This window comes from Aotus nancymaae, unplaced genomic scaffold, assembly GCF_030222135.1.
Source record: "Aotus nancymaae isolate 86718 unplaced genomic scaffold, 86718_ANA_hifiasm-v0.15.2.pri h1tg000019l, whole genome shotgun sequence".
Classification (NCBI taxonomy): Eukaryota; Metazoa; Chordata; class Mammalia; order Primates; family Aotidae; genus Aotus; species Aotus nancymaae.
Genome location: NW_026988431.1, coordinates 17,208,673 through 17,227,548, shown reverse-complemented (window position 1 = coordinate 17,227,548; position 18,876 = coordinate 17,208,673). Strand labels below are relative to the sequence as shown.

General features: G+C 39.2%; 1 protein-coding gene across 2 annotated transcripts in view; it reads right to left on the bottom strand.

Annotated features, from left to right (window-relative positions):
• LOC105727033 (solute carrier family 2, facilitated glucose transporter member 2) overlaps positions 1–14,985 on the bottom strand; it is a 34,092-nt gene extending 19,107 nt beyond the window's left edge. The window contains exons 1-4 of one of the 2 annotated variants that reach the window (XM_064378651.1): positions 14,897–14,963; positions 12,928–13,011; positions 6,342–6,434; positions 2,228–2,490 (exon numbers count right to left, since the gene is read on the bottom strand). In XM_064378651.1, the coding sequence (XP_064234721.1) occupies positions 2,228–2,490; positions 6,342–6,434; positions 12,928–12,939 (368 nt within the window). In that variant the 5' untranslated portion in view covers positions 12,940–13,011; positions 14,897–14,963. Of the gene's footprint in view, positions 1–2,227; positions 2,491–6,341; positions 6,435–12,927; positions 13,012–14,896 lie in introns of both variants that reach the window. The other variant, XM_021674609.2, reaches the window with a different exon arrangement.
• Positions 14,986–18,876: the final 3,891 nt, after the last annotated feature.

Below are 18,876 nucleotides of genomic sequence, written 5' to 3'. Positions count from 1 at the left end.
AGCAGTAACGGAAGTACTACATTTTTATTTACTTTTAACTGATGAATACATCGAGACTGGTAAAAATGAAAATCATGTCACTTCTCAATGAATCTCTCTTGAAAGATAATTTTATGGGGGATACTGATAACTTTTGGCCTAATTTTGATGTTGAAATTATGAACTTTTGGGCTGTTTTTCAAGAAGGATCATTTTTCTACTAAAAGCTAGAAGAAACCTCACTTTTTGTTTACCATAGGTCATTTGATACATGGTCATTTGACATTGTTTTGGGGTAAAACCATTGTTGATGCCAAATCCTGAGATTCAGAGGGTAAATATACCAGCTCCATCAAATGTTAATTAAATGTTAACAGTAATTAAATGTTTTAGGGTAAGTCACTGAACTTGTCAGAATCTTATCTCTAAATGAGGGGCAATCAGTGTTTACATTTTTTGTTCAGGAATGAGAAGTAGTATAAAATATCAGTAGTTGCTAAATGATTTGTTCATATTTTAAAATGTAATTTAATTTCACTTAATTTAATTTATTTTATTTAAATTTTTAAAATAATTATTTTTCATTTTTCCTTTTGTCTGAATCCACTTACTAGGAAACAATTTACTTTAGAAATAAATAATTAATCTAGAGAATTCTCCATTTACTACTTAAACCAACTTGATACACATTGAAATTATTTTTAATTTTTTTAAATGATGAAATTGTTTATTAATCTGTATTTTACAGATTCTTATTTAAAGTTCAGCTGAACATCAGCAAGTTGATTAGAATGTAAGAAATTGACCACTGTCTTTTATGGTGGAGAAAACTCCTTTGCAAATAAGAATAACAGTAAAACTTGGGTTACCATGATACTGTAGTTAAGAAAACTTACAGTCATTTTATATAAAAGCTCCAGTGTAAGAGGAAGAATTATCAGAATTTTAATAACCAGACAGCTAAAAATGATAATTTATAGTAGGAATTGAAAAAAACTAAGTGAATTGTAATCCAGAATTAAGTTAGTTGCCTGAATTGTCATTTACATCATTAAAGGCATTTTCATTTTCTAAATTTTTCATGATTGACATATTATTTTTATCAGGAGAAAAAAGATAATATACAAAAGCTGAACTCAAAGAGGAGAGAATAAATCTAAAAATTAATAATTTGATATTCTATTTCCTCTCTATATAGGGTGGGAAATCCCAACAGCTTTAGTACATTGCATAAATAAGTAAAATTTGAGGGTAAAGGAGTTCCACTGATATTTTTAATCCAAAAAACCTAATAGAAACCCAAGTTATCATATAAACCATGGAATACTATGCAGCCATAAAAAAAGGGATGAGTTCATATCCTCTGCAGGGACATGTATGAAGCTGGAAACCATCGTTCTCAACAAACTAACACAAGAACAGAAAACCAAACACCGCAGGTTCTCACTCATTAGTGGGAGTTGAACAGTGAGAATACATGGACATAGGGAGGGGAACAACACAGCCTGTTGGGGGTTGAGGGGCTAGGGGAGAGATAGCATTAGGAGAAATACCTAATGTAGATGACAGGTTGACTGGTGCAGCAAACTACCATGGCACACATATACCTATGTAACAAACCTGCACATTCTGCACTTGTACCCCAGAACTTAAAGTATTTTTTTTTAAAAAAAACCCAAGCGATAAATGGAGATACTCTTGCTTCATCTCTGGTTGGGGCTTTGAGATAGCAAGCAGTATCAGCAGCCAGAACCGCATACCAAGTACGTTGAGCAATTGGGAGCTGGGGATATTGACTGAACCTTTGGACTTAACTGATCCAAATGCCAAATTCTAATATAAAAAGGAAAAACTGGGTGTATGAGAAACAGTGTGATTTGGTGAAGCCAACAGTGTACTCCCAGGTTAAAAAGTCTTAATTAGTCTCTTCTGCTAAGTTTCTGAGTTAACGGTTCATGTAGTGGTTTCCTAGTATATTTTATAACTTACAAAGCTAGAGGATCAAAGCAATTATCTAGAAATACACACAAAACTCGCATTTGCTATAAATGTCTGAACAATTAACCAGACTGTTGCAACAGCTTTTTTCATTGATTTGATCTAACATTGATATGCCTCATAGGGTCATGAGTTGAAAAACAACTCTAAAACTATCCTGCAAGAAGAAAGATAATATTTTCCTAAACAAATGTTAACAAAATGAAAATACAAATGTTTCTGTTTATGCTTATTTATGAAATTTGCCTACCTTCCAAGTGTGTCCCCAAGCCACCCACCAAAGAATGATGCAATCATTCCACCAACTGCAAAGCTGGATACAGACAGGGACCAGAACATGGTGATTAGGTTAGTAGCTGCCACAGTCTCTTCCTCAGTCCAAGGGGTTGGTTCTGGGCTCATTGAGTATGCGATCGTGGGAAGTTCATCTGTACTGTTGATAACATAGTTGCTGATAGCTTTTCGGTCATCCAGTGGAACACCCAAAACATGTCTATAGTGAGATATTATTGTCTAGGAGATAAAGGAAAATAGCTTTACTATTTCAAACATTCTATGTATTTTTGTTTGTTTTGTCTGAAGTGTTTGTTACATATTTAAATAGTACCATCTCAATTATGGGTTTTATATATGTATAAACATGGATAGATTTGTTTACAGTTGGCCATATCCTATAAAACAGAGGTCACAAATTCCATTGCCAACCAGAACCAGGCAGGAACAAATAAATGAAAGAAACATGTGATACTTTGATGACTAGCGGACTAAGATACATTTTCTACTGTTTGGGCCTAGTAGGGAATGGTCAGGATTGTAGAACTGGAGAGCATTTACCCTACCTAAAGGAAAAAGCTGCAAATGTGAAACTGGTGTGGGATGACCTTTACTTTTTTAACAGAAAGTCAGAAATCTGCATTTTTATGCAAATTTTTTCAAGTTTTAAGTATTGGCAACTATTGAAATTGAAACTATTTTGCAGGCTAGGCTGGGCGTGGTGGCTCACACCTATAATCCCAACATTTTGGGAGGCCGAGGTGGGTGGATTGCTTGAGCTCAGGAGTTTGAGACCAGGCTGGGCAACATGGTGAAACCCCATCTCTACAAAAATACTAAAAATTACCCAGGCATGGTATCGCACACCTATAGTCCAAGCTACTTGGGGGGCTGAGGCAGGAAGATTGCTTGAGCCTGGGAGGTTGAGGCTGCAGCAAGTCAAGATCGAGCTACTGCACTCCAGCCTGAGTGATAAGGTAAGACCCTGTCTCAAATATATATATATTCTGCAGGCTAAAAAGATACATTTTCATGCTAGTGTTACTTCTGCACAGCAGGATTTAAATTGACTTATGTAAGTATTTTAATAGAAGAATGAAAGTGGATATAAGAAAAAAGTCTGGGAAAGATAAGATGAAGGTCAAAAATAAAGTTAGCATACAGAATTCAAACACTAGGTGGTGTTTCTTTGTTGGAAGTGAGCTATACATTTACCAGGAAACTTCCTAGCTGCCAAGGCAAAAAGAGGAAAACAACCAGGAATATTATTGATGAATTCCAAAGACAACAGTAAGTTAGTGGCCCTTGAGAAGGTATTGAGACCTGAAGGAAGTTTCTCCTGTGGGTCCTCATGGAGTTAAGTGTATAACAGAACGAACAACATAGAAAACTAAATTTCATGGAGCCATATTTTGTGATGTGCTTCAGTAGGGTCCAATTATACCAAAGTATAATTGAGTAAAAGGCCATCTTCCTCCCATGTCATTCCTCTAAAAGATGATTTGGTCACTGTTTAGCATCAGTGAGCTGGGAGAGTACTCTCTGAAAAGGACCTGAAGTGCAGCTGCTCTGGGTTACTAGTTACGGGCAAGCCTCATTTGATAATGCCAGCTGAGTTAGGGGAAGAATTGAGCATCCTTTTATAAAGAAGTCTGATCAAGACATTTGCTTCAGGCCAGGCATGGTGGCTCACGCCTGTAATCCCAGCACTTTGGGAAGCCGAAGTGGGTGGATCACTTGAGGTCAGGAGTTCGAGACCAGCCTGGCCAACATGGTGAAACCCTGTCTTTACTAAAAATACAATAAATTAGCTGGGCATTGTGGCTGGCGCTTGTAATCTCAGCTATTCGGAAGGCTGTGTCAGGAAAACCCTTGAACCTGGGAGGTGGACATTGAAGTGAGCTGAAATCACACTACTGTACTCCAGCCTGGGTGACAGAGTGAGAGTCTGTCTCAAAAAACGAAAACTAAAACATTTGCCTCACTAGAAGGCTGCCTTATATGAATAATATGCATAGACAAAAAAAAGCTGGAAGGAAATATCCAAAATGTTCTCAGCAGTTTGCTCATTCAGGTAGAATAATTATGGGTAATTTTTTCCCTAATACTGTCTTCAGTAGGCATGTGTAATTTTCATAACCATATGAAAGTGTGATTTTAAAATCCTTTCAAATAATCCCAAATGTCATTCAGCTAATAAAAAAAATAAAGGGCTTAAAAAATCATTCTTATTAAATGGTGTTTCAGCAATTCTTTAAACACAGAAGGAAGGGTCTATATATAGAGAGGGCACCAATCTGGATGCCAGTATGGGGATCAGTGTTTTCAGCTCTGGCTCTGGGACTTGGATTGAAGGAGGTGAAAACTTAGTCTAAACTTCCCTGTAAGACTTTGATGACTAGCGGACTAGCAGGGGATGGTTTAATTTTTTTTTTTTTTTCTGGAGATGGAGTTTCACTCTTATTGCCCAGGCTGGAGTGCATTGGCACCATCTCGGCTCACTGCAACCTCTGCCTCTTGGGTTCAAGCAATTCTTTTGCCTCAGCCTCCCAAGTAGCTGGGATTACAGGCATGCACCACCACGCCTAGCTAATTTTATATTTTTAGTAGAGACGGGTTTCTCCATGTTGGTCAGGCTGGTCTCGAACTCCCAGCCTCAGGTGATCTGCCCGCCTTGGCCTCCCAAAGTGCTGGGATTACAGGCAAGAGTCACTGCACCCGGCCGGGGATGGCTTAATTAATGATGTGATAAGGTCTTCCACAAAAAGGGAAGGGGCTCTATTAATCAAGTCATGGCGATGTTGAACTAAATTCCAGGAAACCTGCTAAATTGGCATGTGTTGTCATCACCCACACAAAAGAGGTATGACTCTGGTCTCTTGACCGCCAGCACTATGTCCTGGGTCTCTCAGCCTGCCACACTCATGATGATTGTAGCACCTAATTGGATCACATCTTTCAGCAGGAAGCAGCCCTTTTCAGGTGATGGATTATGGTCAGCACACATTTCACATATCCACACCCTGCAGTATCTTACATTTTCCTTGTGGCCCGATGTTCTAAAAGAAGCAGAAGAAATATAATGGACTTATAGAAAGCACCCAAAAAATATTTGTACCTTCAGTTTATGCCACCTCTTCCCCAGGTTCCTTCTCTCCTCTCTCATTAATTCACTCCTCTTTATTGAATACCTTCTTTATGCCAACTGCTGTGCTTGGCACCAGTGATAGGAAAAGGAACAATTCATCAGTCCCGCCCTCAATGACCTCAGAGTCTGAGTTAGAGCAGAGGGGAATGAGGGCTGTGGGAGCTGAGAATAACATACCTCTCCTGTGTATTCACTGAATACCAGAATAGGGATGCACAAAATATGTGAGGAAAACGTTGAAGTGATTCGATTAAAAATTCACCCAAATTAAAAAAAAAGAAAGAAAAAAAATTCACCCAAATAGTCATCATGGAGAGAAGCCAAACTTTATTGAACTTCTTGAATATTATTCTAAAGTTTTACACTATTTTACTTTGGATCACCTATGGGAAACAGGAATGGTGGGGGAAGGACTATAATCTCTTTTAGTTTAGGGCTTCTTAAGGTTTTAATATAGACTGGAAATGGGCATAATAAGGTTGTTGGGAGGTCCAGTGGGGAGATCCTATGTTAAAGCACCTGGTGCAAATAAGTAGGTGCTCAAAACATGTGCCCTGAGTGAAACATATCCTTCTTATTCCCTGGCACTTTTCATTCATGTATGGCTGAGAGCGCTGAATGAATGCTGCAATAAGCTCTCTTTTTTTTTTTTCTTAGAAAGTATCCTTCAGCACATGATATTCTGGCTGGAGTTTTCTGTGAGCTCAGCAAACAGCAGGGTCAGAGATTAAGAATTCTTTATTGCCTCCTTTCTTTACCCTGCAATTGTTAACTGAGGAGTCAAGGCCAAGTTATCAGCTTTGGAACAACACGCATCATACCTGACAGGCCAGGATAACCGTGTCTCCCACGTGGACACCCTTTATCTCTGTGTATGAGGAACATATGATATCTATCATTGACAGAACTTGCCAAAAAGAGAACTTGTATATACTTCACTTGCCTGTTGAGGTGCATTGATTACACCAATGTCATATCCAAACTGGAAGGAACCCAGTGCAGCAGTGACGACAGTGAAAACCAAGGTCCCAGTGACCTGCAGGGGGCAAAACACAGGGCAGGGAGACACCAGGCAATTTTAGTTTCCCATCTTTCTGGCAGGCTGCAACTTGGATTTCTTACAGGGTTCACAGGCTGGTTCTTTCCCCTCAGTATCGATTTACAGTATGCCCTGTGCTCCCGGCAGGCAGGTGTTGTTCATACAAGAATGTGAGAGCCATCATCATTTCCCATGCACTGCTAAAGCTGAAAGAAGTTTGGGACAGCTTCCTCCAGGGGAGGAAACAGACATTCTGTTCCATGTATGTGTATGACAATAACATACTTCTGCTGTCTATTCACTGAATACCAGAATAGGGAGGCATATAATATATGAGAAAAATGGTTGAAATTATTTGATTAAAAAAATCCACCCAAATAGTCATTACAGAGAAAATCCAAACTTTGTTGAACTTTACATATGTGGATTCAGAATCAGGATGGAGAACTAGAATTGCTGCTGCTGGAAGGGAACTGCCAAGGTAGAAAGAGTCATTATATCACTGGGTGCAGTAAAATAAGACACCAGTAATAAAGAGATAGGGAGCTGTTTTGGATGTTGCCGTGGTGACAAAACACCTTAGTATTCATGTAAAAGGCATTAGTTAGTCTTTATCATGTTCTTCATCAACATCTAGGGAAGGATACTTTTCAGGACTTGCATCTAGTTCAGCCTAGAATTGTAGGATAAGGGACATTATTTTCTCCCCAACTCCATGTAGCTACAATAAAACTGTAGAAAAGGGGCAGAATATTCATCCCCTTGAACTTATATTTACATGTCTAACTATCTCAGAGAAATCACACCATGCATACAGATACTTAGTGTAGCATTTTTTGTGTGCATGCATGTGATAGCAAAATTGTAGAAAAAACCCAAATATCATTCAATGGGAAGTAGTCAATAGATTCGGATACATCATAATACATATATCAGATACATATAATATGCTATGCAGCAGTTAAAAGGAATAATATGATTATATGTACTGACTTATTTTTAAGTGAAAAAGGATGTTATGTAATCTGATTAATGTTTTGTAAAAGGCTTACACATGAGTTTGTTTGATTAAAAAAATCAGTTACTTGATTTGTGCATGATGTATATAATTAATAGAATGTTTTCTTGAAGAACAAACAAGTTGATGGTCCTTAAGGAGGAATATGAGGCTGGAGAAGGAGAGTGAAGGAAATTTTTTCTTTATTCATATGATTAGACGTTTTATAAGGAAAATATTTCATGTGCATTTACATCATTTAAATTTTTGAATAAAATGCTCAGGTTATAGTAGGAACTTTGTTGCATAAATAAATGAGTTATGTCAACATGGATTCCAGTTCTCACTCTTGTAGTGGGTGTGTGACCCTAGCCATTTCCCTTACAGGCGCTTCAGTTTTTCTCAAAATTGTGAGATGATTGTAAGTCCCCTTATCCTAATATAAAGCCCTAGTATAAAGAATAGCAAATTAGCTAGGAACCCTCATTACCCTGAAAAGCTGGAGATCAGGAATTTCACTAAGTAGTATCACAGAACCACCCTGGGAGCCCTTGAAATTATTTAGTCCAGTTGTTCTAAACCCAGACCCTACTTGGAGAGCCTGTTACACATGTAGCTTCTTAGAGATAGCCCCAGACCTACTACTGGATTGGAATCTCTGGGGTGGGGATAGGGAATCTGTAGGTTTACAAAACTTCTACCCCTTTCACTAATATAGGGGGTATCTTACCAATTTTCCCTCCTAACAACTTCCTTCTCTGAAAGAAAGGACTTCAAAGTTGACCCAAAAGATACGGTCATATGATACATATGTATTGTCCAAAAGAATAATATGTATGTGATATATAATATTGTATAATATACTTATTAGATATAAATTGGCCATGCATAGTGGCTTATGCCTGTAATCCCATCACTTTCAGGGACTAAGATGGGCAGGTGGCCTGACCCCAAGAGTTCGAGACCAGCCTGGGTAGCATAGCAAGACCCCTACAAAAAAGATCTCTACCAAAAAAGATCTTTACCAAAAAAATGTAAAAATTAGCAGGGCATGGTGGTGTACACCTGTAGTCCCACCTACTCAGGAGGCTGAGGCAGGAGGATTGCTTGAGCCCAGGAGGTCCACGCTGCAGTGAGCTATGACTGTACCACTGTACTCCAGCCTGGGTTACAGAGCAAGACCCTGTCTCAAAATATATATGTATATTTATTTTGTATATTTATATATCATTTACATCTGATATTTATCACTTATATCTTATATATTTATATATCATTTATATCATATATAAGATATATATTAACATTTTATGTTTATTATGCATGAATTATATATTATATAAAATGCATACACATACTATATGATATATGGTGTATGTGATCATGAAAGATTTTGAATTATCCTCTAAAATGTAACTAGACATCTAAAACTCAGTGGCTCAGATAGCCAAAGCCAAGATGGGGTTTTATTTACTTAGTTGGTGGTTTCTCCTCAAATCCTTTTTCCCCTCAAGCTGTTTCCAAGGATAGCGATTTTCATCCTTTTTACAGAGAGTAGCCATTGTCAGTAGTGAGGGGGTAAGGAGTACCCTGGGAGGACTTTAACCCACCTCCCTCATACTCTACATCACTAAAATCAGGAAAATCTGATGTGAGATGCAATACAAACAGATTCAAAGCCTAATACTACTCATGCTATCTGCATGCCTGTTCACTATGTGGATTATCTCATTTACTTCTTATATTAGTTTTCTATTGCTGCCCTAACAAATTATCACCAATGCAGCATCTTAAACAACACTAATGTATTTATTTTAAGGTTTAGCCAGGCATGGTTGCTCATGTCTATAATCCCAGCATTTGGGAGGCCAAAGCTGGAGGATTGCTTGAGGCCAGGAGTTAGAGACCAGCCTGGGCAGCATAGCGAGACCCCCATCTCTGCAACAACAACAACAACAAAAAACATCTATAGATGAGAAGTCTGGTATAAGTATCACTGGACTAAAGTCAGGGTATTGGTACACACAGGCTTGTGTTCCTTTCTAGAGGCGGTTGGAGAAAATTTGGGTTGATGATGGAATTCAGTTCCTCATGGTTATAGGACTAAAGTCTGTCTTTTTGCCCTGGTTATAAACTAAAGGCCATTCCCAGCTCTAGAGGTCACCAAATTTCCTTGGCTACCAGTGCCCTTCTTTCATCTTTATAGCAAGTAATGGGCAGGTCAAGTCCTTCTCATGTTACATCTCTCTGGCACTGACAAGTAGCTGGGAAATTTCTTCCCTTTTAAGAATACATAGGATTAGATTTGACCCATTAGGGTAATCTAGGAAAATCTCATCTCTAGGTCTATTACTTTACTCACATCTGTAAAGTCTTTTGCCATGTAAGGCAAGATATTCCCAGGTTCTGGTGACGAAGCTGTGGACATCTTTGGAGGATGATTTTTCTGCCTACCACAATCCTCGTGGCAGCACCATTAATAGCCTCATTTTATAGATAACTAGATTAGTTTAACATCTCACAGTTAGTAAATTAAAGAACAATGACTTGGTTCCAGAGCTTATGCTTTTAACTTCTTGATTATTTTGGATCCCTCATTAGTCAGATACCGATATTCAAAAGCCATGCACATCTGAAAAATCTAGGATCATGATCTTTATAAATAAAAAGCTAATAGTGGCTGGGTGCTATGGCTCACACCTATAATCCCAGCACTTTGGTAGGCAAAGGTTGGTGGATCACAAGATCAAGAGATCAAGACCATCCTGGCCTACATGGTGAAACCCTGTTTCTACTAAAAATACAAAAATTAGCTGGGCATGGTGGCACATGCCTGTAATCCGAGCTACTCAGGAGGCTGAGGCAGGAGAATCGCTTGAACCTGGGAGGCGGAGGTTGCAGTGAGCTAAGATTGTGCCACTGCACTCCAACCAGGATACAGAGCAAGACTTTGTCTCAAAAAAAAAAAGAGCCGAGAGCCTACATATTCACAGAATTTATCACTTGTGGGTGTTTGGCTATTTGGCTTCAAACACCCAGAAATCTCAAGTGCATTTTCTCATCACCTACCACACAAATCCCTTTCCGCCCACCTCCCAATAGAAACTTTTGGTGAGGTCTCTGGACAGAAGTCCAAAAAGGGAAAGCCTATTCAATTGCTCCTATGTAGCTGAGCTGAAGAGGAACCTCAGGATCTTCCCACCACCAAGCCCAAGACCACAATATACTTCCCCAATCTCATCCCTGCATCTTTTTTTCTTTTGCTGCACTTGATTTCTTAGTGACTGCCACCTCCTACTTCATCCCTGGGTTTCTGCTTTCTGGGGGTTCTCTCCCTCTCCTTCTGCCAGAAGAACATATAATTTATTTCTCCTTTAAGTGTCCAATCAGAAGCCATGCTAATGGTGAGCAGGGGCAACACAGAAATGGAAATTGGGGTGATAGCGATAGCTGCAGCAGATTTACTTCCCTATCATCTCCATTAGTTCTCCCCTGTCACTTTAAATACACAGCCTAAGTCACAGCTGTGTTAACTGTTCCCACATTACTTTGACAAAAATGAAAGTTAATTTTTAAAGATGCTGGAGATCCCATCCTGTTCCTTTCCAATCAAATCGTTCTAAGTCCTTACTATAGAAATTCTGGAGCTGTTTCTAAGATCAATTTCTCATTTTATTGGAATGATAAAAATAGCAACTATGAAGGAGATAGGAGAGTTTTGAAACATTTAGAAATCTTAGCATGTTATTAAAGTCTTTATCTTCTTCCTGGTGGCTCTTTGATGGTTGGTGTGGTTCTGCCACCCCAGGGCCTGCAGTTCCTTACTTTAACTCCCCTAAATAGAATTTCACCAGATTGGTCAGATAAGGAGCAATCTCATCATTTTAAGCAGGTCACTTGAATTTCTGAGAATTTCCAACAAAAGTGATTATCCCAAATATCAAAATCTCTGAAATTGTTTGATTGCATTTTCTTTTTGCTTTCTTTTTCTCTCTTTTATTTGCAGGTTTAATTCCCCTCTCTGAACTCCGTGTTAAAATGGCTCCCTCCTCCTCATCTTTTCTTTCTCCAGTGTTGTGAAATGAAAAGAAGTAAAGTTTATAGATAGCCTCATACATGGCTTGGCTCTAGACTTGGTCAGAGAAGGTTTCGTTTCTAAGAGGGTAATTTCTGAAAACAACCAAGTCTTAATAAGCCCTACCAACCTTCATTCATCCATTCTAATCTCCAAGAAGTTGACACAAAAATAAGTACGTAAGTGCTACTGAAAATAGCAAGAAATTAGAGAAGATCTTAATCTAAGTTCTGAGGTTCTAAATGGTTTACCTGTTTTCTCAACAACCCTGTTGTTGAGGTAGGAATTATTATTATCATTTCATCCATGGGGGAACTCACATGGAAAGAGTAACTTGTCCAAAGACCACATACCTACTAAGTGCAGAAGATCTTCAAGCCTTTTCTCTTAACTTATTCATAGGTTACAAGGTGTTCAGCTTGCTTTAAAAAATGCCACCTTCATTAGGAGCTTAATAATCTTAGGTCAGAGAAACTGCATTCCATATTCAATTTAAAATATGCTGCTGGATAAATGTGGAAGGGTAAAATAAGCAAATGGCCGAACTTTAACATAAAACAGAATGTAGTGCTTATATTGTGTCTTATAAGCCATATAGGGTCTATTAGAAAAAACAAATAGATGTAGGAGTCAGAAAAGCTACAAAAGAGTCTCAGTTAGGCTCCTAATGTTACTGAGCCTAAGTTTCTTTGCCTATAAAATGGTTATAAAAATAGTTAATGCATAGGGTTACTGTAAAAACTGAATAAATAATGTGGTCTTCCTATAAACAGTAAAAGGGCTACAGAACAAATGCATCTTTAATCATGTCTTTATCATCTCATTCATTTCTTTTGTCAAACAGGTGTCAACTTTTTAGACATTAGCAATACTCTTTGCAAGAATACCACAAAGTACATGAAATTATTTCTATTTTAGAGGTGAGGAAACCAGGGATTAGGGAGGATTACAGAGCATGCCTAATATCACACAGCTAGTGACAGGTACGCTAGTGTGGGAACCCAGAGCTGATGTTCTTAAACCCCACTGCTAATCAAAAGAGCAGATTTTCCAGCAACTACTGATTGACTAGTTAGGGAGGAGAAGCTCATACCCTTTTCTTTTGTATGTCTCCAAAAGCCAAACCAAAGGTGATCTTGCATGCAACTTTGGAAAAAGCCAGGCGCTTATCAAGTTGCAATTTTTAAGTTGAAAGAGGCCTTAGAGAGCAATGGATTCTTGTCTAATTCCTCCATTCTTTGGTTGTAGAAACTGAGGTCTCACAGGCCAAGTTGTTTATGTTATTTGTCTGATTTCTTTGAGTATTTTGGGCATATTCAGAGTGACAACTCCAGTCTCTTGACCCTCAGTCCCTTGCTTATTCCTACTTCTTTCAAAGTCTGGATAGATTCACAAAGCTGAAAAACATTGCACTTTACCTCAGTTCTCATTCTTTCTGGGTTCCATTATTAGGCTGTTCCTTGGTTATCGAGAAAAGATCTACAACATAATTTCAGAAGTCCCTAAGGAAATTTAATGACAGTTTTGAATGAAGCTGTAACATCTGCTATATGCCAGACACTATGTTAAGCACATTACCTTCCTTTTTGCAGTATCTTTCAAACTTTATTTGATTACTATCTTTATGAATTTTGCTAAGTCTACATACCATCTATGTAGCTGTTAACTTAATATTTGTCTTTATATTGACCTTAAAGTTCTAACTACTTTAGTTTTATCCTGGGCTATAATACTCATGAAATCATGATGTGCTAATGATTCTTTAAATGCATATTATATAAACACTATTTATGTAATATGTATCATTGGTTTAAAACACTATAATATGTATTTAAAGTGTTTATATAATATACATATATATATTATATATATAAAGTGTTTATATTTTATAGTTAACTTATAAGTACTATTTATATAATATGTATTGAAAGAATACATAACACTATTAATAGTTATATAACTATTAATGTTAAAATCTTTGTCATCTAAGCCTCTCTAATATCATCTCATTTAATTATCCCAAAACTCTAAAATACTAGTATAATTCCTGAATATCCCATATTATATCACTGAGCCTAAGTTTCTTTGCCTATAAAAAGGGTATGTTATATCCCAATATGTTCTTGTTTTGTCATAAAAGAGAAAGCCCAAAGCTCACTTAAATAACTTAACCCAGGTTTCATTAGCAGGTTAGTGGCACTGCTAGAACCCAGATCCAAGTCTGGCTGGCTTCCAAGCCAGTGCTCCTAACCATGCCAGCTAATGACATGAAGCAGTGCTCCCCAGTAAGTTGCACCAGATCGCAACTTAAAGGTGATACCATACAAAGGTACAGATTGATTAACTTATATTATTGTGTGTACATGGGGTGGGTGAGTTTCTTTAGGAACCACGTATAAGGGAACAAGGGCACTATATCCTTTTTATTTTTAAGTTTTTTTTTAAAGTATTGGGTTTGAATCTCAACATTTTACTGGGGAGTATAGCCTTAAGCAAGTGGCTCACTGTGACTTTTCTCTGATTAGTTTATTATTTTTGCCTGATAGAATAGTAATAACTCACATTTTGTTTTGTTGAGTGGATTAAATGTGTAGATTAAATGAGATAGCTAGAGAGAAGTTGAAACAGTAGTGTAGTGATCATTCCATAACCTTCACCTTTAATCACCAAAGGTTAACATTCACCACATTGATTTAAATCTCACTCTGTGTGTGTTTGTGTATCTGTTGTTTTGGCTGAACCATTTACAAATAAGTGCAGATATTCGTGTAATCTCATCCCTAAATACTTAGCATGTGCAAAGAACAAAGACGTACTCTTACCTAATTAAATACCATTATTATATCCAAGAGTGTGGCATTGATACAGTAATATTATTTAAGGTGCAGTCATATTCAAGGTTTCCCAACTGTCCTCATATTTCTCTTATTGCTGTTTTTCTCTTCCTTCCACAATCTAAATCATTTGTTGCATTTGGTTGTTAGTTCTTCTTAGTCTTTTTAAATCTAGAACAACCCTTCTACCTCTTTTGTCTTTCCTGTTTTTCATGATTAGATTTAGTTTAATCTGCCTTTGTTTTTTGGTTGGGAGGAGACACATTTCTTTAGATATTACAATATATATTATCTATATTATATACTATATATAATATGGTTTTGCAAAAATTACTTGAAAAAAGTTATGCAGACTAGTCGGTTAACAGAGCAAAAATCCTTAAAAACCCAGTTACTGAATAAGAAACAGTTCTTCCATTGGAAAAGTAAAGAGAATTAATTTTGATCTATGGTAGCTGCGCCCAACCTCCCCAAAATTCTCTATATGACTTGAATGTATTCCCCTAACTCTCTACTCAAAACCAGACTTGAAATGAATATAAAGCTGTTTTACCTTATCTTCTGTCATTTTACTAGTTGGGAGTCCTCCTATCAATTCCAGGTCTTGCGTGAGTGTGGCACATGCACCTAGCTCCTGCCTGTTTATTTGCAGCTCTACCTAGGCCTAGTTATGCATTGCAGGAGGAGGAGCAAGGAGAGGGAGGAGTTGGATTACTCAGACCTAAGAGTCCAAGTCTAATCTTCTCAGCAGCAGCTGAATATCGATGGGAATCTAATCAATAAGCGCTTTGCCTCAGCAACCTGTGGCTTCAGTGCCTTTGTTCCACTAGGAAAGGAAATGGGAGCAGGTCCCTTAGGCATAAGTTACAAACCAGAGGCAGTCACATTTCAAGGCATGTGTTGTGTGGCAGTGATTGGCAGCAGGTGAAAAGAGAAATCTTTGGAGTCGTTTGTAGAAGATGAAATATGCTGAGCTGCCGGGCTCTGTTGTGGAGCATGGGAGGCACACTGCATTCTGCTCCACAGAGAATTAGTGCTGTGGTGTTTCTGTTTAGAGCTGGGCTGTGTGGCCAGAGACCATTGTTGACTTGAATGGTTACCTGAATGGGCTTTGGATAGTTGTGGACGTGGGTTTGAATCTCAACATTTTACTGGGGAGTATATAACCTTAAGCAAGTGGCTCACTGTGACTTTTCTCTAATTTGTTTTTTTTTCTGCCTGATAGAATAGAAATAACACACATTTTGTTTTGTTGAGTGGTTTAAATGAGATAATATGTGAAAGTGTTTGGCATAGTCCCAACATATAATAAGTACTTAGCTTCATGTATGTCAAGCTTGGAGTATGTACTTGATTCATACCAGTATGCTGCTTTAGTACAGAGTTCTCAAATAAATCTGCTCATATGGCTTGAGCTTGGGCCTTTCTAAGTGACTCTTACAACATCGAAACCCTGTGGGGGTTCAGAAGATTTCAAATTTATTGAGCTTTAAACGTGCATGGCAACTGGGGCCAGTGATTCCACTGAGGCTCAAATGGAGCCAGTTCTCAGCAGAACAAAAATGTAACAAGTAGCAACAAAATGAGAGGTGTGATGAAGAAACAGGGTGAGAAAATGAAGGATTAGAGGAGACTCAGATTTCATCTTTGTATTTTGCCACCTTCATTTCATTTCTGTTACTTCTGCAAGGTGACATACCTGAAATGTTTGGTTTGAGAAGAGAATTCAGTTCAAACCACAAATTTTTATTGAGCCCAGCACAGTTCCATGCTCTGAGATGATTGAAACAAGTCACAGCCTCCTCTTGCTAGGTGTTTATGACATCTAAGATGAAACATATGTAATGCACATACAATACAATCATTTCTTAGTGGGAAAACATGAACAAACAATAATAACGATGGTTAATCTTTACTGAGGTCTTGCGCGGTGCCAGGTGCTGCTCTCAGAATTTGACATGGATTAACTCATTTAGTCATAACATGAGGCGCTCTGTGTCAGAGTGCCAAGCCTTGAAGGCAGACTGTAAAGCGCTCAGGTAGCCACGCTGACTTTCCGCATCGGTTTTGGCCGGCAATGGGCACGCCCAGTTGCCAGAGCAGTCCACAGTCAGGAGCAGTTCCATGGCATTTGCCAGTGACATGACATTCTGCAGGAAAGCGTCTCTGTGCCGCCTCATAAATGCTACTTGCTGCGGCTTACCAACCTTTGTCTTTTGAACCTGCCTTTTCAGAAACGGAATTTGCCTGGAGTGCGAGGGTGGCCGGTGAGCCTTTAACTTCTGGTGCTCAGCCCCGGCCGGCGCGGAGCGGCTGCAGGAAACCATTCTCCTCTCCCATTGGGAGCGCGACCCGCCTTTCGCCCTGGGGGCGCCCTGATCAGCTTCCTCTGGTTTAGCCTAGACCCCTGTGGTTCTGCTCTCAGAAGTGAATGACTGATCTCTGCACCATCCGGGATGTGCTAAAATTTGATCTCCATGCGGAGTAGGAGTGCGATTCAGTTACATTGATTGCACGGATTGCTTTTGCCCGCGGAGAACTGATACGCGATTCCAGACTTTCAGGAGAGCGAGCCTTGGCACCCACCGAGGAGCTGCGGGTCCCAGCACGGGTGTCAGTTGCGCTCCTGGTTGTGGTGAAGTCAGGCTTTTCGCACTTTGCTGTTGGAGTGGGTGCTATTCATAACGTGCACGGTGCCCGCAGTCACCCGATTTCCTCTGGGTAGGGTGAAACCAGCTCTGTGTGGTTGTTCTTTAGGCTTCATATTTAAAACCGTCTAGGTCACATTCGGATTACTTCACTTATTAATTTAATCTTAGTGGATGCCCAAAGTTCTATCTGCTGATAGGACAGAAAAGAGTCCCCTTCCCCCTCCCCTTTTTTCGTTGTTATCCTTTCCTTCAGTAAAATGAGGACAGTTTTTTTTCTCCTATAAATGAGGAGGGGAGAATGGGGAGGAAAACCAGCTATTTCAGCATGCTGCATTCCTCTCCAATTGGGTCAGGTATGGTTAAGTGCAAAGGCATCTCCTGGGAACAAATTAAATTAGGTCAAACTTGGCCAAGCCAGGAGTACAAGAGATTATTAGAAGGTCCCAGTCCCTGGACAGTTTGAGGCTGAGAGTGGTGACTCATGCCTGTAATCCCAGCACTTTGGGAGGCTGAGGAGGGCAGATTGCCTGAGGTCAGGAGTTCGAGACCAGTCTGGCCAACATGGTGGAACCCATCTCTACTAAAAATACAAAAAAAATTAGCCGTGTGTGGTGGTGGGCACCTGTAATCCCAGCTACTCAGGAGACTGAGGCACAGGAATCGCTTGAGCCAGGGTGCTGGTGGTTGCAGTGAGCCGCGATCATGCTACTGTACTCCAGCCTGGGTGACAGAGTGAGAGTCTATCTAAAAAAAAAAAAAATTTTTTTTGAGCCAAAATTGTCTCTGTTGTAGCCTGCCAGAAAACAAAGGGGGTGGGGGGCAAACTCTTTCCACCCTCTTCTTGCCCTCTCCACACCCTCTCTCCATAGATATCTCTGTGGTCTGCATCTCTTCCAAGTATGCCTGCACAGCCTCCTACCTGGCTTCCCTGCTCCCATTCCTACCCAGCAGTACCTTCTTGACACAGTGGTTAAGATACATTTTAAAAGTTAAATCAGATCGTAATACACTCCTGCTTAAAAGTCTCCAGAGGCTTCCCAATCACCCTTAGCAAGAAACCCACATTTCTCACCACAGCCCAAGAGGTTGACTTGACATAGGCCCTACATGGCTCTGAGACCTTCTCCCCTTCCCTGGGCCCAGCCACACTGGCCTCAGACTTGTCTAATATGTCCCACGCTCAGCACATTTGTACTCAGTTAACCTCTGCCTAGAGCGCTTCTCCCTAGATTTGTATGTAGCTGGCTCCTTCCCTTCATTCAGATGACGGCTTAGTGAGGATTCCTTAACCAGGCTTCTTAAGATAGATACCACCTACCTTCTCTAACTCATCCTTGGGCCTGTTACTCTGCTTAATTTTCTTTTTAATGCTTATGCTTGAAATTTTATTATTTGCTTGTCTATAATTGTTTGCCACTTTCCTGCCAAAGCTAAGTTCTACGAATGTGGAGATCTTGTTTTTATCCCCAGCGCCTAAAATAGTGCCTGGTATGTAGAAGGCACTCAGCAAGTACTTATTTAATAGATGAAATCCAAAAGAGTTGCCACATGCTTTCTTGTAATGGGGGAAGGGGTATCTCAGGCTGAGAATTGGACATGTATTGATTTAACATTCTATAAATGTAGTATTTACTGAACATTTTGCTAAGCACCAGTTATAACAGTGAACAAAACAGAGTTAAGTCTCTGCTCTTGTGGGGCTTACGTTGTATGAAAGAAACTAAAAGGGTGCTAAAACTAAAAAGGTTCTCCAGAGAAATAGAACCAACATAATGTGTGTATATAGGGAGAGATTTATTTTAAGGAATTGCTCACATAATTACAGAGGCTTGGTGAGTCCAAAATCTGATGGGAGAGGCTCGTAGGCTGCAGATTCAAGACA